Source organism: Lynx rufus, unplaced genomic scaffold, assembly GCF_022079265.1.
Source record: "Lynx rufus isolate CCGP_SWC_20201006 ecotype Redwood Valley unplaced genomic scaffold, mLynRuf1.p SCAF_2, whole genome shotgun sequence".
NCBI lineage: Eukaryota > Metazoa > Chordata > Mammalia > Carnivora > Felidae > Lynx > Lynx rufus.
In genome coordinates, this window is record NW_025814834.1 from 136,644,499 (window position 1) to 136,671,442 (window position 26,944).

At 39.7% G+C, this 26,944-nt stretch overlaps 1 protein-coding gene across 10 annotated transcripts in view; it reads right to left on the bottom strand.

Annotated features, from left to right (window-relative positions):
* The window catches only part of CDC14A (cell division cycle 14A), a 207,149-nt gene that overhangs the window by 52,319 nt on the left and 127,886 nt on the right, over positions 1–26,944 (bottom strand). For all 10 annotated transcript variants that reach the window (XR_006962767.1, XM_047083940.1, XM_047083937.1 and 7 more), the window contains exon 11: positions 12,379–12,538. Coding sequence is in view for 9 of the 10 variants with exons in the window: in XM_047083940.1 (XP_046939896.1) it covers positions 12,379–12,538 (160 nt within the window). In the remaining variant the exon portion in view is untranslated. The remainder of the gene's footprint in view (positions 1–12,378; positions 12,539–26,944) is intronic.

Genomic DNA, 26,944 nt, shown 5'->3' on the forward strand with positions numbered 1-26,944 from the left:
CAGAGAGAGAGGGAGACACAGAATCGGAAACAGGCTCCAGGCTCCGAGCCATCAGCCCAGAGCCTGACGCGGGGCTCGAACTCACGGACCGCGAGATCATGACCTGGCTGAAGTCGGACACTTAACCGACTGCGCCACCCAGGCACCCCCAGCATCACTTCTTAATAAAAACCCTCGAGAAAGTCGGGGTAGAAGGAACATACTTAAACATCATAAAAGCCATTTATGAAAAGCCCACAGCTAATATCATCCTCAATGGGGAAAAACTGAGAGCTTTCCCCCTGAGATCAGAACACGACAGGGATGTCCACTCTCACCTCTGTTGTTTAACATAGTGCTGGAAGTCCTAGTATCAGCAATCAGACAACAAAAGGAAATCAAAGGCATCAAAATTGGCAAAGATGAAGTCAAGTTTTCACTTTTTGCAGATGACATGATATCAACATGGAAAACCCAATAGACTCCATCAAAAGTCTGCTAGAACTGATACGTGAATAGAGCAAAGTCACAGGATACAAAATCAATGTACAGAAATCAGTTGCATTCTTATACGCTAATAATGAAGCAACAAAAAGACAAATAAAGAAACTGATCCTATTCACAATTGCACCAAGAAGCATAAAATACCTAGGAATAAATCTAACCAAAGATGTAAAAGATCTGTATGCTGAAAACTATAGAAAGCTTACGAAGGAAATTGAAGAAGATATAAAGAAATGGAAAAACATTCCGTGCTCATGGGTTGGAAGAATAAATATTGTTAAAATGTCAATACTACCCAAAGCAATCTACACATTCAATGCAATCCCAATCAAAATTGCACTGGCATTCTTCTCGAAGCTAGAATAAGCAATCCTAAAATTTGTATGGAACCACAAAAGACCCCAAAGAGCCAAAGTAATATTGAAGAAGAAGACCAAAGCAGGAGGCATCACAATTCCAGACTTTAGCCTCTATTACAAAGCTGTAATCATCAACACAGCATGACACTGATGCAAAAACAGACACATAGACCAATGGAATAGAATAGACTCCAGAATTGGACCCACATAAGTATGGCCAACTAATCTTTGACAAAGCAGGAAAAAATATCCAGTGGAAAAAAGACAGTCTCTTTAACAAATGGTGCTGGGTGACCTGGACAGCAATATGCAGAAGGATGAAACTAGACCACCATTCACAAAAATAAACTCAAAATGGATAAATGACCTGAATGTGAGACAGGAAACCATCAAAACCCTAGAGGACAAAGCAGGAAAAAACCTCTCTGACCTCAGCCACAGCAATTTCTTACTTGACACATCTCCAAAGGCAAGGGAATTAAAAGCAAAAATGAACTATTGGGACCCTTGAAGATAAAAAGCTTCTGCACTGCAAAGGAAACAAACAATAAAACTAAAAGGCAATCAATGGAATGGGAAAAGATATTTGCAAATGTCATATCAGACAAAGGGCTAGTATCCAAAATCTATAAAGAGCTCACCAAACTCCATACTCGAAAAACAAATAATCCAGTGAAGAAATGGGCAGAACACATGAATAGACACTTCTCTAAAGAAGACATCTAGATGACCAACAGGCACATGAAAAGATGCTCAACATCGCTCCTCATCAGGAAAATACAAATCAAAACCACACTCAGATACCACCTCATGCCAGTCAGAGTGGCCAAAATGAACAAATCAGGAGACTATAGATGCTGGAGAGGATGTGGAGAAACGGGAACCCTCTTGCACTGTTGGTGGGAATGCAAACAGGTGCAGCCACTCTGGAAAACAGTGTGGAGGTTCCTCAGAAAATTAAAAATAGACCTACCCTATGACCCAGCAATAGCACTACTAGGAATTTATCCAAGGGATACAGGAGTGCTTATGCATAGGGGCACTTGTACCCCAATGTTTGTAGCAACACTTTCAACAATAGCCAAATTATGAAAAGAGCCTAAATGTCCATCAACTGATGAATGGATAAAGAAATTGTGGTCTATATACACAATGGAATACTATGTGGCAATGAGAAAGAATGAAATATGGCCTTTTGTAGCAACGTGGATGGAACTGGAGAGTGTGATGCTAAGTGAAATAAGCCATACAGAGAAAGACAGATACCATATGTTTTCACTCTTATGTGGATCCTGAGAAACTTACCAGAAGACCATGGGGTGGGGAAGGAAAAAAAAAAAAAGAGATTAGAGAGGGAGGGAGCCAAAGCATAAGAGACTCTTAAAAACTGAGAACAAACTGAGGGTTGATGGGCGGGGGGAGGGAGGGGAGGGTGGGTGATGGGTATTGAGGAGGGCACCTTTTGGGATGAGCACTGAGTGTTATATGGAAACCAATTTGACAATAAATTTCATATTTAAAAAAATTTTTTTAAGGAGGTGCTCATAGAAGTTAAGAATATTGCCCAAGCTCCCCTAAGCTCTTCATGACAGCCATGATTTTTAAATCAGATTTTTTAACCCCAGATACAATGTTCTTTCTAAAATATATGCCACAGCACACTAACATTGCACCAGTAGAGATTTTATTTTGCCCATTTCCTCCCCTGAATAATTCATATGAATTTGGTAGGATTCCTTGCACCCATAAAAGTCCCCCCCAACTCTTTAGAGCTAGAACTCTTATTTGGGGAAGGGTATACAAAAATATACTTCCCTCAGTCAAATCCTAGTCATTTCTGATAGCCATTCCGGGATCAAAATACTTCTTTGCTCCCTGTCACCTAAGGTGGGTTGCATGAATACCTCTGGGGTCAGTAGGCATGTCCTGGGTAAAAAGACCACACCTTACTACTATAGCTCTGAGTGTAAAAAAGAAAAATAGACATACAAAGCACACAGCCAGTGGGAAAGAAGAAATGAAGATAAAAGCTTTCTAGAGGGGGTGATCCCTTAACTGGGTCTTAAAGAAGCAGTACAGGTGAAGCCGGCCAAATCACACTTTGTCATCCTGGCAAAGAACAACAGTTCACCAGTCACAGGATCCTGGAACCTTAAAGTCAGAGGATTCTCTTTAAGTCATAAGTTGCCCATAGATAAAAGTCTCCAGAATCCGTAATTGTTCATCTCTGTCCATACAACCCCAGTGGGGAAGAATCCATTACCACCCAAGGAAGGCTGCAGGAAGGGAAATAAGGCAGGCCCGAAGGCTAGGCTTGCCCGCTGGATGGTACACAACACAATCAACATGGGTGTTGTTACCAGTTACTTGTACCTGATAGAAGGACCAGCACACAGCCAAAGTCTCTAGAATACGAAGTGGGGTCAAGAAGTAGATAAGCCTTCAGGGCACCTGTGTGGCTCAGTCGGTTAAGCATCTGACTTTTGCTCAGGTCATGATCTCGTGGTTCGTGAGTTCCAGCCCTGCGTCGGCCTTTGTGCTGACAGCTCAAAGCCTGGAGCCTGTTTTGGATCCTGTCTCCCTCTCTCTCTGCCCCTCCCCCACATGTACTCTGGGTGTCTCTCTCTCTGAAAAATAAAGATTAAAAAAAATTTTTTTAGTAATAAAAAAATATATATAAGCCTTCATGGGATAGACTTCTTGAAGGACCTGACAGGATCTTCACCCTCATCAGTCAGATTCACTGTCTAATGTGTGCCTTTGTGGGAAAGCCAAGAAAGTCTGTTTGTCTTTCCAACTAGGGGAATCTTTGTGTTCCCAACTTTGAAATTCCTTCAAAATTCTAAGGAAAAGTGATCCTCAACCTAAAATTCCAAAATTCAACCTATCAGTCAAATGTAAAGGTAGAACAAAGATACAAAAATTTACCTCCCACACACTCTTCCTGAGCAAATTATTACAGAAGGTATCAGGGAAAAGGAAAGAAGATAACAGGAAATCCAGGAAAATTAGGAATCTAACCGAAGAGTGTGAAAAGAAGGCCTCAGGTCAGAACAGTGTAGTGGGTCTAGAGAACAACCAGTCGAGGGTGGAAAGGAGTAGTGTCTTCAGGAAAAGAATGAATTTGGCAAAAAAAAAAAAAAAAAAATTTGCTGTGTTAAGATTTTGAAAAAATTCTAAACTGCTTGGCAGAATTTGTGGGGGCCAGGGTCAGGGCGGCAGTGGGAAGGGGGGGGGAATAGCATTATCTCTTCCCAAGTACACAGAAAACTATGCAAATAAAAAAGCAATTAACTCACACCTGAACTCATGTGACACTGTGTCAATAATACTTTAATAAAAATAAATAGATAAATATAAAACACTAAAGAAGTAGATAACTAACTCTGCAAAAAACAAAGAGAGGGTCAACAAAGAAAAGAGAGTAGACTACCAAGCTCAAGAGTGAACAATCCTTACACAGTAATAACGTACATATTATTGGGTTTCACAAAAAATTATGATATATAGCCATATTAGGAAAAGCACAGGGAGCAGGTGTTAACATCTGGCTGGGAGAGCTAAATCCTATCTACCACAACCAGGAGGCAATTGAAAAATGTCCAAAATCAATAAATTGTTTAATATAGCATTAGAAGGGAAACATTTATGTTTAGAAATATGGTAGTGAAAATGTGGACATAATTTGCTTAGAGGTTTCCCCTTTTGGGAGTTGGTCTAGGGGAACAGAAAGGTGGGATAGGGTACTGATCTTTTTTATCAGAATTCAGTACTTTTTGATATTTCTAAAAGTGTAGTCACATATTACTTGAAAAAACGAATACTAATTTAAAAAGATACACAGTTTAAAAATTAACACTATTGTACATTACAGTTATGTTACATGTGTTTTCTCCCCACTTTATTATGTATCTTAAAAGTGAAATATTTTTTTAATTATAATACATTTCAAATGTAGAAAACAATAAAAAAAACTGCAACAGACAGCTAACCACCCAGATTCAATATATTTTCTACTTAAGCTCCTACTTTTAAGGGGTTTAAAATACCCTAAATACTTTCCCAAGAAAAAGAAAATATTACATATAAAGACCCTATGATACTTGTTTGTCATAAGTAATAACAAAATACAGATAAAAGTGAAAAAGTATTAAAACCACCTACATATTTACCATCAAAAGCAAAACACATTAGTACTCTGGCATATAGTCTTCCAGACTTTTCCCTGTGTTATTCATACCATCCCCCACCATACTTCTTTCTGACAAAAAGAGGTTGAGTTACATACATGCTGCTCTGTAATTTACTTTTTCACTTAAAAAAATACATTGTTGGAAGTATTTCAGGGTACATTTAAAAAACAAAAGACAAAAAAACCTCTACATGATTATTCTTTATGGCTACATAAAATCCCATGGTCTACATATACCAAATTTTATTTATTTTACCCTTAGTCAGGTTTTTTTCTGTCTTTTGTCACTATGAACAGCTCCAATAAATATCCTCCTCTATGCATACGGCTTTTAAACACTGTCCCATTATTGTCTTCAGATAGATTCACAGAAGTGCAATTGCTAAAGACATCTTAAGGTCTTCTGACACGTATTATCAAATTGCCCTCCACTTTAAACCCCAACTGGCAATCTTTAAGGTCTTCTTATTTCTGAAATCCTTGCTAATACTGCATACATTCTTTAATCTCACTCAACTTGAGAGGCATACATAGCATCTCGTCATTTAAATTTGTATTTCTTTCATTTTCTAGGGAAGCAGAACATTATTTATGCTTACCAGCCATGACAATTCCCATTTTGTTTTATTTGTGTACATGGTATTTTCGCATTGATTTTTAAGAGCTCTTTACATTTAAAAAAGAAGCCTAATTTGAATATGTTGCAAACATTTCCTCCTAGTTGATTACTACGAGAAGAATGAACTGGGTAAGGTGAAGACGTGGGACAGGGAGGAGGGGTACCCAGTTAAGTGGCTCATGCACTGGTCTGGTGAGAGGAGACAGACCGGATTTTAGGGTACGAGAAAACCCATTTTCTTAACGTTTATTTATTTCTGAGAGAGAGACAGAGCGTAAGCAGGGGAGGGGCAGAGAGAGGGAGACACAGAATCTGAAGCAGGCTCCAGGCTCTGAGCTGTCAGCACACAGCCCCACACAGGGTGCGAACTCACAAAACGCAAGATCATGACCTGAGCCAAAGTCAGATGTTTAACTCACTGATCTGCCCAGGAGCCCCAGGGTATGAGAAAACTCTTAAGTCAGGACCTGGGGAGAGGAGAGGGAGATCTCCCCAGGACCTGGGGAGAGACAGGAGAAAGATCCAGACATGCAATACAGGTCTGAATAAATCTGCTGAAACACAAATCACATATTTTTTGTCTCAATGCATCACCCTTTATTTTATTTCTGTGGCTATTGTATGAAGCTTCAGCTCAAAGGTATAGAACATATAAGCCATAAAACCCTCAGTAAGAGATTAACAGCCTTCAAACTCTCAACAAAACATTAAAACAATGTTATTCAAACTACATTTAAATTATGAAATTAAGAAACCAGAAAAAGCTGTAAGAAAGAGGATTCTGGCCTTCCAGAATCCTGAATGTAACACACAGACATGAATACAACTAAGTTCTGTATTTATCAGGGCACCTAGAACACAAACACCTGTGAGGGGAGACTATATTAGAAAACACAGTTCCTCTCTCGTGAGGCATGAATCAGTTCCAAGAATTGTGGACCTGGGGCAGTTCGAAGACTCTTCTCAACCGGCGCTGGTAGGTCTCATTCTTTCTACCAAATTCATTCCTTATAATAGCTAACAACAGTCACAACTGATGAATGCAGGGAACCTACCCCAGGCCTCCCTTGTGTTCTTAGGCACCAGCCCCTCTCCCCACAGAGTTCCAGTGCAGACCCTCTCTGGCCTGAGCTGCTTAGATTCCCTAGAATTTGCTAAAAAGAAACAAAGTCACGTGGTTGCTGGTGAACAAAGGAAGGGAGCCTCATCCAGGGAAGACCCTCATATCTTTGCTCGCCATGGAGAGTGGTGTTTGGTCAAACTACCCATTGTCCTCTGGTGAGTCTGAGCACCAGCTCTTTCTTTCGGATACCAGCTCGCTCTACATAAAGGCAGGAAAGTGAGAGCCAACTACGATACCTAAAGAAAGACCATTTTAAAAGATGTACTTATTTACAGAGGATGGTCTAGCAAAAGAGCAAATAATAGTGCAAAGTACAAAGATTTATTTTATTTCATCAGTTGTTCTCTATATACACACGAGATGAGAACCAAAATAAAATGTGTTCATAGATTTCCATTGGATAAAGTAATTACTGACCAACGCATTAATAAAATGGTGACAGAGTAAGCCACCGGTGTGTGCCATTAAGAGAAAAAAATCTATTAGATAAAATATAGCACACTAGGGAAAAAAAGAAGAATATAAAAAATGATATAAAGGGAGAGTTTGAAATATAAATGAGTAAAAATAGAGGTGAAAGGATTGGAAGAGAAAGATGATAATGGATTTTTAGCAGGTTTAAGTGATTTGGCTAGGAAAGGTGGCTGGGTCATCTACAAAATTCTTTCAGCTCTCAGATGTTGAACCTGTGAGATGTAAAAGCTAGAGAAAGACAAAGATGCCATCGTCAAATTAAGTTGCTTCTGATCAATAGAAAGTTTGGATTTATCAGAGCCCCCAAATCTGTCTTCTCTCCTTCCTTGCTGTCACTGGTTGAGATCTTTACCACCCGGGACCCCACTCCCCCATCACCTGAGCCTCTCATGCCCGGCCACACACCGACTCCAGCACCCCTTCCACTCCACAGCCAGAGCAGTCTCCCCAACCCGTGGCTCTGTGTACTGGCACTGTCTTGTCCAATAGCCTCTGCTGGATCCCAGTGGCATTCAGATTGGAACCAGAATGCCTTAGGGGTCCTAAGAGTGGAAAGAACAGGGTACCTGGGTGGCTCAGTCGGTTAAGTGTTGACTTCGGCTCAGGTCATGATCTTGTGATTTGTGAGTTCGAGCGCCGTGTGGGGCTCTGTGCTGACAGCTAAGAGCCTGGAGCCTGCTTGGGATTCTGGGTCTCCCTCTCATTCTACCCCTCCCCCACTCACACTCTGCCTCTCTCTCTCAAAAATAAACAAACATTTAAAAACTATTAAAAAAAAAAAGCAAACAACTTCGGCTCACGTCCATCTCACAATTTGTGAGTTTGAACCCCACATCGGGCTCTCTGCTGTCAGCACAGAACCTGCTTCAGATCCTGTTCCCCCATCTCTCTGCCCTTCCCTGCTTGTGTGTGCCCCCTCTCTCTCTCTCTCTCAAATAAATAAACATTAAAAATATGAGTGGACAGAACAGTGCTTGAAAGTAGGGCCTTAAAGATTTAATTTTTGACTTCATGGATTTTTTTCTAAGATGCACCCTGAACATGAGCATTTGATGTAAAAGAGCAAAGGACTTTATAAATTACAGTATCTTGATGTCATTAAAACACTACATTCTCAGGGTGCCTGGATGGCTCAGTTGGTGGAGTGTTCAACTCTTGATTTCAGGTTGTGGGTTCCAGCCCCACACTTGGGTGTAGAGATTGCTTAAAAATCAAATCTTTAAAAATAAATTAATTAATTAAATAAAACACTACATTCTTATTTACCTGATTGTCAATTTATGTGAACTTGTCTGAACATTAGCAGCACTTATACCTAATTAATGTCTCGAAGTCAAGAGCATCTGTTTGGTGTGCTAATATTGGATTATCACCCTGGAGTAGGAAAAGTTAACAACAATCACAGTTCCAGGAGAAATGTATTAGGACAGGCTGGCTAAGGTTATGTTCAAAGTTACTGATGGGGGCGCCTGGGTGGCGCAGTCGGTTAAGCGTCCGACTTCAGCCAGGTCACGATCTCGCGGTCCGTGAGTTCGAGCCCCGCGTCGGGTTCTGGGCTGATGGCTCAGAGCCTGGAGCCTGTTTCCGACTCTGTGTCTCCCTCTCTCTCTGCCCCTCCCCCGTTCATGCTGTGTCTCTCTCTGTCCCAAAAATAAATAAACGTTGAAAAAAAAAATTAAAAAAAAAGTTACTGATGTATGGGTGCCTGGTGGCTCAGTCGGTTAAGTGTCTGACTCTGGACTTCAGCTCAGGTCAGGATCTCATGGTTCATGAGTTCAAGTCCCATGTCAGGCTCTGTGCTGACAGCTCAGAGCCTTCTTAGGATTCTCTCTGTCCCTCTCCTGCTCACTTGCTCTGTCTCTCTCTCAAAAAATAAACTAAATAAAATTTTTTTATTAAAAAAAAATTACTGATGCAATATACTAAAGCCACATGTAGGACGTCATGGGGAGGCAGCATGATACAGAGAAAGGCCTCACGGTGCGTGGCTGAGTACAGACTCTGAGGCCAGAGCACTTCTGTTTCAATAACAGCCCCACAGGGCACCTGGGTGGCTCAGCTGGTTAAGCATTGGACTTGGGCTCAGGTCATGATCTCGAGGTCCATGGTTCAAGCCCTGCGTCGGGCTCTGAGCTGGCAGCTCAGAGCCTGGAACCTGCTTCGGATTCTGTTCTGCCCCTCCCTCACCCATGCTCTGTCTCTGCCTCTCTCTCTCAAAAATAAATAAACATTAACTATAAATATATATATATATATAAATATATATATAATTTACTATCTCTATTTTCAATCTGATATTGCTTTTAAAAAGGAAAAACAAAAAGCAACCTCTAGAAGAATACTCCCTTTTTGCACTTCCTTTACACACAAACTGAAAAATCCAGAATTTTCATGGACTTCTATCCTGAACATTGGTAAGGAGCTTGAAACACGTAAAAATCCTTGCAACATTCTCAACTTATTTTCCCACCAGGAATTCATGAGAATGACGAAGATATCATTAACTCTCTTACATTCGCTTTCGAGGAAACTAACTCCCCCTATTCCTGTAATGTTTTGGAGCCGGCACTAGGTAAGCATAGAGAGAAAAGGGCTTAATATTTATACAGGGCATCACCTAACTATAACATGGCCCCAAACCTGCATATATGTCACTGTCTGAGATCTTAAGTGCACCATCATTCAGTGGTATTTCTGAATTCTTTCATTTCCGCACTCTAATTTCAAAAATAATAACACTTCTGAATGGCTAGAGTTAAAGTAATAAATTGGGGGTTCTGGGAATAAGGAAGAGGAAGAGAAACTGCCCAATACCTGAACACATGCTCATATTTAAAACTGACTTATTTTAGTAAGTCAGAGAAGGACAGACATCATATGTTTTCACTCATATGTGGATCTTGAGAAACTTAACAGAAGACTACAGGGGAAGGGAAGGGGAAAAAATAATTTCAAACGAGAGGGAGGAAAACCATGAGAGACTATAAAACACAGAGAACAAACTGAGGGTGGATGGGAGGGTGGGGGAGAGGGGAAAATGGGTGCTGGGCACTGAGGAGGGCACTTGTTGGGATGAGCACTGGGTGTTATATGTAAGCGATGAACCATGGGAATCTACCCCAAAAACCAAGAGCACACTTTACACACTGTATGTTAGCCAATCTGACAATAAATTCTATTTAAATAAATAAATAAATAAATAAATAAATAAAATTGACATTTTAAATTTCAATCATATTTCATTTTTCATCTTCTAGTGAGAAATAAATGTTAATTATTCTTAAATTCGACTAAAAGAGATCTAAAAAAGTATGAGAACAAAATGTTGTAACTACCAGATGTTAGTTTAATACAGATTATGATATAGGAAACATTATATTCCCATAAGATAAATATGTTTCTCAGATAGATGGATAAATTGTATGTGCCTCTTTTCAGAGGTCATAACTCAAAGTCCTGTTTACTTGAACAAACCCTAAGAAGGAAATGCTGACCAGAGCAAGAAAAGTATTCTTGCTTAGCTATATTATCACATTAAAATGTCAGTTCAGATCCTTTTTGTTTGCTTTGAATAGGCCAGACTACTACAAAGAGACAAGAAAAAGTTAACAAAGGCTGTGAACATCAACATGACCTTGCTGAGATTTACATTTTGTCAGGACAGATGACTCACACCAGTAAACTTGGCTGCTTCATCAGTGGCTGTCCTGGAGTAGAGACCATGGGGCTGAAAAATTGGTTCTTCTGGCAGTCCCCATCCTGTGTCCTTGAAGAAAGCCCACTCTCCCTAGCATAAGCACTCTGGTTATCTTTCTTGGTGAAAGAAACCTGTTTGGCATGCCACTTGTTGACCTAAGAGAGTTATGATGTGTTCCTTCCATTTGGGGTTCCCTGAGGGCCAAGCCGGAACCACAGACTTTTGTTCAAGGCCCTTGTCCGGGTCAAACATCCAAATAGAATGTAAATCCACACTTGTGGCTTAAATATTTTCAACAGCTTTTTTTGTTCCTTTAGGGACATAAAAATATGAATAGAAACCAAGCGCTTAGCTTACCTCAGGCATATTGTGGTAGAAAAAGCTAAACCAGAAGGTAGACTCCTAGTCTCAAGGTAGTCCTACTATTAATGCTGTGACCTTCAGCAAGGAACAGAGTTGGTGGGGCCCTGGTTTCTGATCCACACCAGAGGGGAAGTGGAACAAATGATTTCAAGGTTGCTTCTAGCTCCAAAAATGCCCATGATCCTACCTGTTGTAAGTCACTTCGATTTTTAGGTAGCAGGGTGTAACAGAAAAAACAGATTCAGAATCAGATAGATGTGGAATGGAATCACAGAGGTTAGAACTTCAGTGACATTCAATTTCCTTACTATAAAATAGAGGGGTGCTTGGGTGGCTCAGTCAGTTAAGTGTCCAACTCGATTTCAGCTCAGGTCAGGATCCCAGGATCGTGGGATTGAGCCCCACATCCGGCTCCACATGGAGTCTGCTTGGGATTCTCTCTCTCTTTCCCTCTGCCCCTCACCCCACTGTCTCTCCTCTCTCTCTCTTTCTCTATCTCTCCCTCTCAAATAAATTTTAAAACCCCCTTTTTAATGGAGATCATACTTCCTAATTCATCAGTTAGTTATAAAGATTAAATGAGACCATGGATATTACCAGTTTAAAGTGGTTTGCTTATAATATAGAGCCTCCATTAAAAAAAAAAATTGCCCCTAATTATGTTTTCAACTCTGGACTTTAGAAACCAACATGCATTTGAGCCTTTCACAAAACCACTTGTGGTATATATTATTTTTTCAATTGTCACATTAATTTTTTCCTCTTTATATCCATTTCCATCTTCAAATAGAAACTTTGTTTTTCTATTTCCTTTTTGTAAATACTCTCCAAACCAGAGTACCCTCCTTTACAATTGTGTTCCTTAAGTTACAGCTTTTTTACTTTAAGGATAACTGCTTTCTTTGCTCTGATTCTTGTTTTATCAGTGGATAACTACACCAAAAATATTGGCACTCTCAGCATCTCAGAAAGGAGATATTCCTATGTTATATGTGTTCAGCTAGGAAACAAAGAAATGCAGAACATTAGTCTTAAGGAGACATGAAAATCTTCCAGAGGAAAACTCACCTCTCCAAATCTTTCCACATTTTGTGTTTTAGATAAGTTTCCACCAATAGACATATCATCCAAGCTAGAAAGAATTTTGTTAATACTCCCTTCATTGGATGGTCTATTTTTCAGTTTGGATCGGAAAATGTCTCCTTGGACCCATAACGATGCTTGTTTTCTGTAAAAAAGAGAGAAAACAAAATAATCTGTAAAATACATTACTATCATCTCCTTGAAAGTATATCTTCTAAATAAAAAGATCAGCAGATATGCCTTTACAAGTCAGACTAGAAAGATTATGAAATCTTAGAATTTTTTTAAAAAGTCATTTTCTGTACGTCAGAATAAATAATAAAGTTCTATATGAAACACAAATACCTATCTTCCAATATATATCTATAATATAACCATATATGAGTTGACTATTAAGGTTCTCAGATGTTTATAATACATTTCACAGCAGTAAAGACTATGAGCCCATTTGCCTTTTAAATATGAATCTAGGGTCGCCTGGGTGGCTGAGTCAGTTGAGCATCCGACTTCAGTTCAGGTCATGATCTCGTGGTTTTTGAGTTCGAGCCCCACATTGGGCTCTGTGCTGACAGCTCAGAGCCTGAAGCCTATTTCAGATTCTGTGTCCCCCTCTCTCTCTGCCCACCCCTGCTTGTGCTCTGTCTCTCAAAAATGAATAATCACACAAAAAATTTTTTTAAATATGAATCTAATATCTGTAAGGTATTTCTCAAATAGCAATTTGATATGTCTATAAAAACAGCTGGAGTGAAGTGGACTCAAAGGTGTATGTGAAGAAACTTGAGTTAAACAGGGATATTGCCTAAAAGAGTACTAAATACCTAATTGTGTGTGGCTCCATGAAAGGCCCTGGAAGAACTTCAGAAAGAACTTCAGAAACCTACTCGTCCCACATAAAAGTAAGGTATGTAGCCTCAATTAGCTTATCCTTTAAGAAAAAGAAAATGTGGGGGCGCCTGAGTGGCTCAGTCAGTTAAGCATCCAATTATTGGTTTCGGCTCAAGTCACGATCCTGCAGTTGAAGGGTTCAGGCCCCATGTCGGGAGGGACCCCGACACTGTCAGCACGGAGCCAGCTTGGGATTCTCCATCTCTCTGGCCTCTCCCCCCCACTCACGTGCTCTCACTTTCTCAAAAATAAATAAACATGAAGAAAAAAAGAAAAAGAAAATGTGCTTCATCTGTAAGTTTTCTTTTATTCAATAAGGCACAATTATAACTGCTTTTAAGATTACAAGAAAAGGACTTCAAATGTGTATATAAAAGGATATTCTCAGTTTTAAATTTTATTATTAGAGTCAACTTCATGCATTTCTTTTAAGATAAGTTATCCCATCGGATGCTACCCCATTCTATTCTATGTCATATTGTACAGAATAGAATTAAGCTAAAATTATGATTCATCATAACAAGTATTAACATCCAGTGAAATAACAGCATTATCAAGGAGATGCTACCAATAAGAACATAGATTTATTTTTTGAGGCAACAGAAAGGCCAAGGAGTACTTTCTCTCAAAGATTCCACATAAAATTCAGGTTAAAACATGAGAAGAAAAACAATGACAAAAAGTCCTCCCTGAATTATGTAATCTCATTGCGCCCTCAAGAAAGGAATCCATCCACCTTTCCTTTTTAAGAGTTGACTTTCAAATCAGAACTTTTGCTTATGGTTAAATACTGTTTAAGTCTTGAATAAAATATAAACTTTTAAATTGCAGCAAAATTTTACATGTGCAATACCTCCAACCGAGCATATACACGTCCAAGTATCACCCTATAGAGATACATGCCTGTATACAAGATGAGAAAATTATTACTGCAGCATTATTTGTAATAAAAAAGAAAACTGGAGATACCTAATGGACAACTGGCTTATTAAATCATAGTAAATCCATTCCGTGAAATATTATACAGCCAGTAGAAATCCTGGGATGGACCTACATGTGGTGATAGAGAAGAGCAGCTATGAAATAAAGCATTAGTAAATGAAAATATAAGTGACAGAGTGTGGAAAGTGTGATCCCATTTTTTTGGATTAAAAAAAAGTTATAATTTAACCCAAACTTCAGTTATCTGGAAGAATATATAGGAAAACACTGACTGGTTACTCCCAAGAATGAAAGGAAACTTTCACTTTTTATTGCATGTCTATACTGTTTGACTTTTTTTTTTTTAATGTTTATTCATTTATGAGGGTGGGAGAGGGGCAGAGAGAGAGGGAGACAGAGGATCTGAAGCGGGCACTGCACTGACAGTAGACAGCCTGATGCGGGGCTCAAACTCACCAACCATGAGATCATGACCTGAGCTGAAGTTAGGAGCTTAAATGACTGAGCCACCCGGGCACCCACTGTTTGACTTTTTTAAAACAATGTGCCTCAGATGCTTTTGAAAATAAAACATTAAGTGATAAATAAACAGATCAAAGCAGACCAAAGCTAGAGTTAGTACAGAAAGGAGCCTTTAAAGTTGTTATCATAAAAGATAGCAGACAGCACATCACTAGATTATTTTAACAACAGTATTTATAAATAACTTTAGAAAGAAGTCAATTTAGTAAGGGCCCAAACGTTAACAGCATAGGATAAGACTGGATGGCTGGGAGGCTTTTTTTTACATATAATATCCTACCCCACTTTCAAATAAGGAGTGTTTTTTTTTTCTTTTAATTTTTGCTCTTTTCCAAATAAAGCAAAAGGAAAAAGGAACACCTTTCGATCCTATTTCTGAGACAGTATAGAGGCTCTACATATAAAATATGTTGTCCATATATAAGACTAACTTAGCATTTCTAACATTGTTCTAAAATTGGAATTCATTAAATTATCTTAAGAAATTTCCAGCATGTTTTTAAACAAATTAAATTTTAAAACAAAAACGAGGTGAAGGTTTAAATATATGAATAAAATAAAAACTCCAGAAGTCTACACACACCAGTTCCTAGGGAGTGTGGCAGTATCTGCCTTCTATTACGGCAGAAGGAACTTTGTGGAAGCAAACCACTGAGGGCTATTTTCTGAGCTTAAGATATATAAACTTAGGGGCACCTGGGTGGCTCAGTCAGTTGAGCACCCCAACTCTTGATTCTGACTCAGGTCATGATCTCACAGTTCGTGAGATGGACCCCCACATCGGGCTCTGTGCTGAGTGTGGAGACTGCTTGGGATTCTCTCTCTTCCTCTCTTTCCCTCTCTCTCTCAAAATAAATAAACTTTTTAAAAAAGATATATAAATTGATGAGGTTACCATAATCACTGAGTTACATTCAATGTTTCTATACCAACTGCCAAGATACATATTCAAAAAATACTTTTAAGTTTTGCTTCCTTTGTGATAACCTTCATAAAACCATGGTATAGCCTCCGTCCTACCTTGCATTTTCAGAAATCCTTGCTTTAATTTTTTATTCCTCCAGATTTTTTCCACTTAATGCTACATCTAGTATAACTCTTTATCTGATGGTTGACTCTCATATCCTTCCAATAGTAATAAACAGCATAGTCCTTGACACGGTATGAACAATTCAAAAAAGTAACTGTTAAATTCATAAATGAGTACCTTGAGCCTCTGGCCAAAACGCTCAGTATTAAAGAACTACTATTTCACAGGGAGAGAAGATTCAGCTTTGCCACAGACAGAGAAAAATTCAGATAAATGAAACATCCAGAAAGGAGAGAGATATACAGATGAAACACAGAATTCCTGTCCCTCAGAAGTTCCCAGTTAAGTACAAGAAAAGCAAACAATTGAAATCCAATTTTAAAGCTCTATGACCAAGACATGCCCTTAACTCAATCTGAAAGAATCAGAAAGAAGATCCCTGAGAATTCAGAAGTATCTAGAAAGATTAGCAGAACTTAGCCAGTAAAGAGTTTTCCTAGAGCAAAGAAACACAACAGGGGCTTGAAGAAATAGTGATATCAAAGAACCCAGCATGTTTGGATAACTGGGCTGTTTGATTTGGCTGAAGCAGAGGATATGACAGAAGTAAGCAGCAAGCAGTTTGTGATGGGCCCTGAACGCCACTCTGAGGAATTTAGATTTTTTTATGTTTTAAGACTTATTTATTTTGAGAGAAAGAGAGAGAGAAAGAGAGCATGAGCAGGGGAGGGACAAAGAGAGACGGAGGGAAAGTACCAAGTAGGCCACACAATCAGTGTGGAGCCCAACACAGGGCTTGATCTACGACCATGAGATCATGACCTGAGCCAAAATCAAAAATTGGTCGCTTAACTGACTGAGCCACCCAGGTGCCCCAGGAGTTTAGATTTGATCTCAAAGTTGATCCCAACATTACAAAGTCTTTGGGGATGAAAAACATGAAGTGGAAATGGAAACCGAGGAGTTGGAGGACCGAAGAGGCCACACTGAAAAAAATTCCAGTTCCAAAATGTTACCAAAGGAAAACTCTGAGGCTGTTGCCAACCTAAAGATGGAAAAATCACAAAGTGACACCTTTCACTTGCTTGGTTTAAAAGACTCCATCTGTCCCATCACTGGGAAGACTTGATGTGAACCTGAATATTAAAGATGAATCAGGTGTCAAAGCTGATTTGTGTGTTGCTAAGAGATGCTCTATGCAAGTGCTCCTCATGAAAAAGCAGCACGCCATGCAAATTCCTCTCTTATTGACAATAGAAACCACGCTGGCTTTTATTGTGGTGTCTATTACTCCTTAAAAGCCTCATCTCAGACAGAAGACGTACAACGTGTATTTTTAAGTAGCATTTAAAAATCACATCCTATGAAGCTAACACACCGGCTCAAAGCAAATCTAACGTAGTGGATTTTCTAAGACAGCATGAGCCTCTGCCAAAAGAACATGTGCTTTGAAATAACAGGAAGAGATCTGTCTTGACTTAAACAGAGCCTTTTGAGAGAGGTAGCCAGTGTTGGGGGTCAAGTGTTTTTGGCCAAGTCATGGCCCTGGGTCAGTTAGGCCTGGGACATAAGAAATAATTAACCAGGCTTCATTACAAGCGAAGTCATGGCCTTCACAAGTCTTTTTAAATATCTGCTTTTAGGGGCACCTGGGTGGTTCAGACGGTTGGGTGTCCGACTCTTGATCTCGGCTCAGGTCATTATTCTAGGGTCATGGGACCGAGACCCACATTGGGCTCCATACTGAGCATGGAGTCTGCTTAGGATTGTCTGTGTGTCTCTCTCTCTCTCTCTCTCTCTCTCTCCCTCTCCCTCTCCCTCTCCCTCTCCCTCTCCCTCCCTCTACCCCTCTCCCTCGCTCATGCATGTGCACAGTCTCTCAAATAAAAAATAATTTTTTTTATCTGCTTTTAAAACTCCTCAAAAGAAAGGCAAGGTAGTTGTATCATTACGGGTGTTTCTGTTTGTAACTGACCTCTTCTCCCTCACACGCTTGAGTCCAAATGAAGCCTATCTCTCCACCATCTTGACTCTGTCTTCATCACTTCTTCCATCCGGGACACATATCTGTCCAGTACCCTAACCTCAGTGTCCATCCAAGGCCACCAAATTTGGCCACTCTTTAAAGAAACCCAGCTCATTTTCTAGTCTGACTTAGGCCTGCTCTAGCTGTGACTGGAGCACCAGTCTGCCCTGCATGCCTTCTGTACTCCACTGCCCCAGGGCTATTACGGAAACAGAGGTAGTTCCCCGTTTAAAGAACTGGACTGATGAAATGGTCTAACTTGACATCAAAGGAAGACAGACCAGAAAGCAGTACCCACGATTCAGGAGGTGGAAAGGAGACAGGTGTTCAAGTTCACCTCATAGTTTGGTACATAGGGAAGACTTACTGGGAAGATGTTAAGAAAGAGAATTTGAGGGTAGAAGGGAAGACTCTTGATTCTGAATCCCACAAGGACATGTAACTGGAAGAGAAAAAATTAGAGAATTCCCAAAGCTAATTCTATTTAGACAGAGACCCCCACAGTCGGAAGCTGGTTCAATGGTATCACGACAAAATACAAACTTTACAACTAAACTGGATGCATTATTGCTTACAGTACATTCTTTATCCACCTCTAACCCTTTTCACACAAGAAATAAAACAAAAAGCATTCAATCTCCTGGCTTTAGTAATTGACAAGAGTATTTCAAGGTACATTTCTGATGTCATCATTGCCCACAATTCTTACATATACCTTATCCTCGATACTGGAACCCACATTAGGATTTCATCTTTGCTTAGCTAATAGATTCAATACAATTGGTAGTCAACCAATGAATAAGATGGTGCAATAGTAAATACTGAAGAGCAGTTCAGAAGTTTAGAAATGGGTGTTGCTGCAAAAACGTGATTGTCAAATAGTGCAAACTCGAACCTATGCAATGTGCTTGTTATTCTTTTTTTTTTTTTAATTTTTTTTTAACGTTTATTTATTTTTGAGACAGAGAGAGACAGAGCATGAATGGGGGAGGGTCAGAGAGAGGGAGACACAGAATCTGAAACAGGCTCCAGGCTCTGAGCTGTCAGCACAGAGCCCAACGCGGGGCTCGAACTCACGGACCGCGAGATCATGACCTGAGCTGAAGTCAGCCGCTTAACCGACTGAGCCACCCAGGCGCCCCAATGTGCTTGTTATTCTTATAAATAAACCATGACATTGTCTCTGGCTATTTTAAATTCCAGTTTACAGTAGTCTAGGTTTTAATTTCTGTATTTTAGAAAGATAAATTCTTAAATCTTTAAAATACATTATTAAAAAACTTAATATATATTCCCTGAACTATTTCATGTATCTAAAAAAAAATTACAAAAAAGAAACAGGAGGAATCAATTATAATTAAAAACTCCAGGCATTATTGTTACACCTCTCAAGAATTTTTCCATTTTCGTGAACAAGTTTTCTTAATCTTGTTTTTGGTAATTTCCAAAAAGAAAAGGCAATGGTTTAACTGCTAATTTCTGATGTTGCTCATCCCAACTATGAAATTTACCAAATGCTACAAGCACCCAATTGAATGTGGCAAGTTGATATTTACAGGGTAAGAATGACCCATGGACCCTTGTTATACAATGTGGTTGGGGACCAGCAACACCACATCACCTGGGAGCTGGTTAGAAATGCAGAATCTCAGGTCGCACACTGACCTAGTGAACCAGAAACTGCATTTAATAAGATCCCCAAATGATTCTTTTGCGATTTATTATTTAAGAAGTATGACAGACAACTGAAGGCTTACAACTAAATTAGAATGTTGACAAATATCCAACTGAATGGAAGTTGATGACAATATCTATGATAATAAAGCAAAAAGGAGGAGTTCTTGATTTATGGATTTAGGAATAAAAGAGAGTCCAACCACAAAATTGTTGCTCCCTTAAGATAACTTTATTCAAAACAGTAGCTCTACTTCACAAAGACAAAACAATCTGCAGGGTCCAGATTTAGGCTTTATGTGAGTTCTCTCTGTGTCAGGAGGAAATTTAAAATTAAAAGAACGTCCATGTTCATGGTTTGGGAGAATTAATACTGTTAAAATGTTGATACTGCCCAAAGTAATCTACAGAGTCAGTGCAATCCCCATCAAGATCCCAATGCCACCTTTCACAGAAATAAAAAAACAATCCTAAAATTTGTATAGAACCCACACAAGACCCCAAACAGCCAAAGCAATCTTGAGAAAGAAGAACAAATCTGGAAGCATCACACTTCCTAATTTCAAACTATATTACAAAACTAAAATAATCAAAACAGTATGGTAAGGACATTAATGCAGACATAGATTGGTGAAACAAAATAGAAAGCCCAGAAACAAACCCACACATGTATGGTAAATTAATTTATGACAAGGGAGTCAAGGATACACAACGGGGAAAGGACAGTTTCTTCAATAAATGGGTATTGGAAACCCTGGGGAGCCATATGCAAAAGAATGAAACCAGACCACTATATTACACCATACATAAAGGTCAACTCAAAATGAATTAAAGAATTGTACATAAGACCTGAAACCATAAAACTCATAGAAAAAACCATAGGCAATAAGCTCCTTGACATCAGCCTTGGCAATGAATTTTTGCCTCTGAAATCAAAAGCAAAGGCAACAAAAACAAAAATAAACAAGTAGGACTACATCAAACTAAAAAGCTTCTGCATACCAAAGGAAGCCCTCAACAAAATGAAAAGGCAACCTACCAAACGGGAGGAAATATTTGCAAATGTATGTCTGAAAAGGGGTTACTATCATAATATATAAAGAACTCATACAACCCAATAGCAAAAAAAAATCAGATTTAAAAATGGGCAGAGGATGTGAATAGACATTTTCCCAAAGACATACAGACAGCCAACAGGTGCAGGAAAAGGTGCTCAACATTACTAATCATCATGGAAATGCAAATCAAAACCACAATGAGATATCACTTCACACCCGTCAGACCTGTCAGAATGACTATTATCAAAAAAACAAAAACAAAAAACAAAAAACAAGGGGGCACCTGGGTGGCTCAGTCAGTTAAGTGTCTGACTCTTGATTTTGGCTCAGGTCATGATCTCACAGTTTGTGAGATCAAGCCCCACATCAGACTCTGTGCTGACAGCATGGAGCCTGCTTGGGATTCTCTCTCTCTCTCTCTCTCTCTCTCTCTCTCTCTCTCCCCTTCTCTGCCCCTACCCCCACTCACACTCTCTTTCTCTCTCTCCAAATAAATAAATAAACTTAAAAAAAAAACAACACAAGAAATAACAAGCGTTGGAAAGACTGTGGAGAAAAGAAAACTCTTGGGCACTGTTGGTGGGAATGTAAATTGGTGCAGCTATTACAGAAAACTGTATCGAAGTTCCTCAAAGAATAAAAAAAAATTTTTTTTAATCTTTATTTTTGAGAGAGAGAGAGAAAGACACAGTGTGAGGTGGGAGGGGCAGAGAGACAGAGGGAGACACAGAATCTGAGGCAGGCACCAGGCTCTGACCTGTCAGCACAGAGCCCGATGCGGGGCCTGAACTCACAAACTATGAGATCATGACCTGAGCCAAAGTCGGATGCTTAACCAACTGAGCCACCCAGGCACCCCTCCTCAAAGAATTTTAAATAGGATTACAAATGATCCAACAATTCCATGTCTGCATGGAATGAAAACACTATTTTGAAAAGATATATATCCTCTCATGTTCATTGCAACATCATCTATAATAGCAAAGACATTTTAGAAACCAAAGTGTCCATTAATGAATAAATGAATGAATGAATAAAGAAAATGTGAATACACACACACACACACACACATTCTGATAAATATCAGAATATTAGCCATAAAAAAGAAGGAAATCTTGCCATTTGCAACATGAATGAAACTTGAGGGTATTGTGCTAAGGGAAGTAAGTCAGAAAATAAAGACAAACACTGTGTGACCTCACTTACATGTGAAATCTAAAGGAAAAAAAGGAAAGAATTCATAGATACAGAGAATAGATGGTGGTTGCCAGAATGGGGGACAGAGGTGAAATGGGTGAAGGGGGTTGAGAGGTACAAACTTCCAATTATAAAATAAGTAAGTTCTGGGGATGTAACGTGCAGCATCGTGACTACAGTTAAATAACACCATACTGTATAACTGAAGGTTGTTAAGAGAATGAATCTTGAAAGCTCTCATCACAAGAAAAAGAAATTTGTAACTAGTTGTGGTGATGGACATTCTAGACTTATTGTGGTGATTATTCCACAATATATACAAATATCAAATATTATGTTGTACACCTGAAGCGAATATAATGTAATATGTCAATTACATCTCAATAAAAATTTTTAAATTAAAAATAAATGCACAAGTAAAAAACAACATTATTATATCAGGCCCATAGAAAAGAATCTTCCTAGGCTAAAGCCCCTGTGGAAACCCAATACCAGCCCCTGAAGGCTTCCTTCCTAATGAATGAAAGTTTTAATGGATCATGATCCAGAGATCAGCACAGTGCCACAAACTGAGCATTCCATAAATAGAACCACACAAATCATAAAAGCAGCCTGATCCCACCTCTGGATTTCCACAGGCTGTCCCTGTGAAGGATGAATTTAGACTTGGTTCAATAATAAAAGAGATGTGTTTGTGCATCGTTTTAAAAACTTTGAGGATGGTTGGTAGAACACAGATTTGGGGTTCACAGTGGAATTTTCAGCTTAAGAACAACAGTTTCGAGTAGAAGAAAAAAAACATTTGGTCGTTGTTTTGCAAACAATTTTATTTATATCCTAGGAAAAAACTGAACTATAAGATTTCAGACCATAACGAGGAAGAGGTCTTGATCTGTCAATACGGAAGTTCATCAACTCACGAGGATGCTAATAAACATCCCTTTTACTGCTGGGGAGATAGAGGAAGTTTTCTTCAAGATGCAGAAATCAAACACCTGGCCATATTTTGGTCTTTGAGGACTAGCAGGGTGTGCTTCCCTAAAGTCACAGATTTAGAATTTATGTTACCTAAAAGGCACTGAGTGGCACTTTCACTTCTAAAAGAATATAACCCCTCTAACTTGTACAGTCATTTTTGACAAATGAAAACCTGTCAGAAAACTTTTTAATCCTCTTACTTCTTTCTTAATGAATGTGTGACTTATTCATGCTTTTGCGTCATCGTTGGTGTCACTCTCTTCATCTCTCATCATTAGTCAGGCTTCAAAGCCTGAGACTGACTTCCTTGAAACGTCCCTGGTACCCATCCATCTCTAACCCCTCACTCTAACTTCTAGCCCCTTCAACAAGACCCATTCCTCTTACTTTTTTTAATTGTTTAATGTGTTTTTTATTTATTTTTGAGAAATACAGTGACAGAGCATGAGCTAGAGGTGGGGGGGGGCGGTGGTGGGTGGTGGGCAGAGAGAGAGGGAGACACAGAATACGAAGCAGGATCCAGGCTCTGGGCTTTCAGCACAGAGCCTGATGTGGGGCTCCAACTCATGAACCATGAGATCATGACCTGAGCGGAAGTCAGACGCTTAACCAGCTGAGCCACCCAGGTGCCCCAAGACCCATCCCCTTTAGGTGGCAATAGTCCTTTTTCAATCTCCCTCCACCCTATTCATCTTACACATGGCTGCATCCCAGTGTTCTTTAAATAACATGTGGATCTCAGGACTCTCCTACTTTAAATAGCCCAAAGTAGCCCTGTGATGAATGAGAGAAGTTCAGAATGCCCATGTTCACAGAGGATCTGTGTATCCTACTGTACATAGTTACTGACTATCTACACCAGTATACACTATCTACACACATCCATGAGCTTCCTATCTATACAAAACTGCTCTAACACATTGACAAACACCTAGTGGTTCAGAAGAATACATATTTACTTTCAAACACTTCTGGAAGTCAGAAGGCCAACATCGGTTTCACTGAGCTAAAGTCAAGGTATTGGCAGGCTTGATTCTTTCTGGAGGCTCTAAAGGGAGAATCTGTTTTCCTTGTTTTTTCCAGCAGCTAGTGGCTGCCCATATTCCTTGGCTTATGGCCCCTTCCTCCAGCTTCAAAGTACATCAGTTCAATCATTGATTGAATTCAATTCAATCTTTGATTGATTCAATCATATTCAACCAATTCAATAGAAGCTGTTGGTGTGATTTGTCATGCATTTCTGCCCAGAGCTGCACGAATGCAGTCATGGAGGCGTACTTGGCTCGTACTCCATATCTGGCCTCAGGATCAGAACTGGCCCTTCTGTTCCTGACTCCAAAAGGAATTAACGTGCCTCAGCCTCTTCCTTGAGCCAGACCAGGCTGGCCCCTTGGAATGGATCAGGGTGGGAAGAGGAATGTGCAGATGCCCAGGCTCCTAAGATTGTGAGACACAGTTAATTTTTTTTTTGAAATGTATTGTCGGGGCGCCTGGGTGGCGCAGTCGGTTAAGCGTCCGACTTCAGCCAGGTCACGATCTCGCGGTCCGTGAGTTCGAGCCCCGCGTCGGGCTCTGGGCTGATGGCTCAGAGCCTGGAGCCTGTTTCCGACTCTGTGTCTCCCTCTCTCTCTGCCCCTCCCCCGTTCATGCTCTGTCTCTCTCTGTCCCAAAAATAAATAAACGTTGAAAAAAAAAATTTAAAAAAAAAAAAAGAAATGTATTGTCAAATTGGTTTCCATACAACACCCAGTGCTCTTCCCAAAAGGTGCCCTCCTCAATACCCATCACCCACCCTCCCCTACCTCCCACCCCCCATCAACCCTCAGTTTGTTCTCAGTTTTTAAGAGTCTCTTATGCTTTGGCTCTCTCCCACTCTGACCTCTTTTTTTTTTTTTTTTTCCTTCCCCTCCCCCATGGGTTCCTGTTAAGTTTCTCAGGATCCACATAAGAGTGAAAACATATGGTATCTGTCTTTCTCTGTATGACTTATTTCACTTAGCATAACACTCTCCAGTTCTATCCACATTGCTACAAAGGGCTATATTTCATTCTTTCTCATTGCCACATAGTACTCCGTTGTGTATATAAACCACAATTTCTTTATCCATTCATCAGTTGATGGACATTTAGGCTCTTTCCATAATTTGGCTATTGTTGAAAGTGCTGCTATAAACATTGGGGTACAAGTGCCCCTATGCATCAGTACTCCTGTATCCCATGGGTAAATTCCTAGCAGTGCTACTGCTGGGTCATAGGGTAGGTCTATTTTTAATTTTTTGAGAAACCTCCACACTGTTTTCCAGAGCGGTTGCACCAGTTTGCATTCCCACCAACAGTGCAAGAGGGTTCCTGTTTCTCCACATCCTCTCCAGCATCTATAGTCTCCTGATTTGTTCATTTTGGGCACTCTGACTGGCGTGAGGTGGTATCTGAGTGTGGTTTTGATTTGTATTTCCCTGATGAGGAGCGACATTGAGCATCTTTTCATGTGCCTGTTGGCCATCTGTATGTGTGTCACAGTTAAGACAAACAGCTCACTCAGGACTGCACATAAGCAAACTTAATGACTGACCATAGATCACACTCAGGTAGTATATGTATTGCCCTGGTGGGAATAGCTAGCTGGAAGTTTCACTTGAGGGGAGGACACTCTGCCCAGGACCCTCAATCAGGACTCCAGCCAGCTCTTCACCAGAGCCCAGGGGGCTTCCCCAGTCAGGAGGGTGGATGTTGTAAGTACTCAGTTTGAGCTTTCTTTGTTCTTCTCTATACCTCTCTCCTTCTATCCCCCCACCCCTCTGTCTCTCAAAATAAATAAATAAACTTTATTTTTAAAAATCAATGCAATCCACCACATTAACAGGCTAATGAAGAAAATGGCATGATCGTACCAATCAATGCAGAAAAAGGATTTGACAAAATTCAATACCTATTCATGATAAAAACTCTTGGGAAAATGGAGGGGAACCTCCTCCACTTGATAAAGTACATCTATAGCAACCCTCTAATTAACATTACATACAATGATGAATGCCTAGATGCTTCCCCCTAACCCCAAGATTGGGAACAAGTAAAGAATGTCTGCTCTCACCACTCTTATTCATCATAGTGCTAGAAGTTCAAACTATACCAAGGGAAGAGAAGAAAATAAAAGACATGCAGATTGGAAAGGAAATAAAACTGTCCCTATCTGCAGACAACATGATTGTCTTTGCAGAAGTGCCCAGGAACTCACATGTGTGCATACACACACATACACACACACACACACACACACACACACACACACACACCTAAATTTCAGGATACAAAATAAACAGAAAATCAACTGTATTTCTACATACTAGCAATGAACACCCAAATTTAAAATATAATACTATTTATATATATTTTTTTTTAATTTTTTTTTCAACGTTTATTTATTTTTGGGACAGAGAGAGACACAGCATGAACGGGGGAGGGGCAGAGAGAGAGAGAGGGAGACACAGAATCGGAAACAGGCTCCAGGCTCTGAGCCATCAGCCCAGAGCCCGACGCGGGGCTCGAACTCACGGACCGCGAGATCGTGACCTGGCTGAAGTCGGACGCTTAACCGACTGCGCCACCCAGGCGCCCCAATATTATTTATAATCACTCAAAAGAAAGTGAAATACTTAGGTGTAAATCTAACAAAATAGGACTTGTATGTAGACATTATATGTAAATCTACATACAAGTTGACATTGTATGTAAATCTAACAAAATAGGACATTATATAGAAAGCTACACAATGCTAATGAAAGAAATCAAAAGAGATCTAAATAAATGAAGAGACATATTGTGTTTATGGACTGGAAAACTCTATACTACTAAAGAGGTCAATCCTCCCCAAATCGAGATAGAGGTTTAATCCATACCTATCCCAATCGCAGCATGATTTTTCTGTAGATATGGATGACATTATCCTAAAATTTACACAAAAAAGAAGAGGATCTGGCCTTCTGAAGACATTTTGTTAAAGAAGTAGAAAGTAAGAGGAACCACTCTTCCAATGTTAAGGCTTACGATATAGGTAGAGTATCAAAAGAGTGTGGTATTAGAAGGACAGACATATACACCCATGGAACACACAGAATAAAGAACAAAGAAATAGATCTATACCTATGCCCTTCATAACAAAGACGTCAAAGCAATTCAAGGGAGAAAGGATAACCTTTTCAACAAACAGTCCTGGAGCAACTGGACATCCACAGGCAA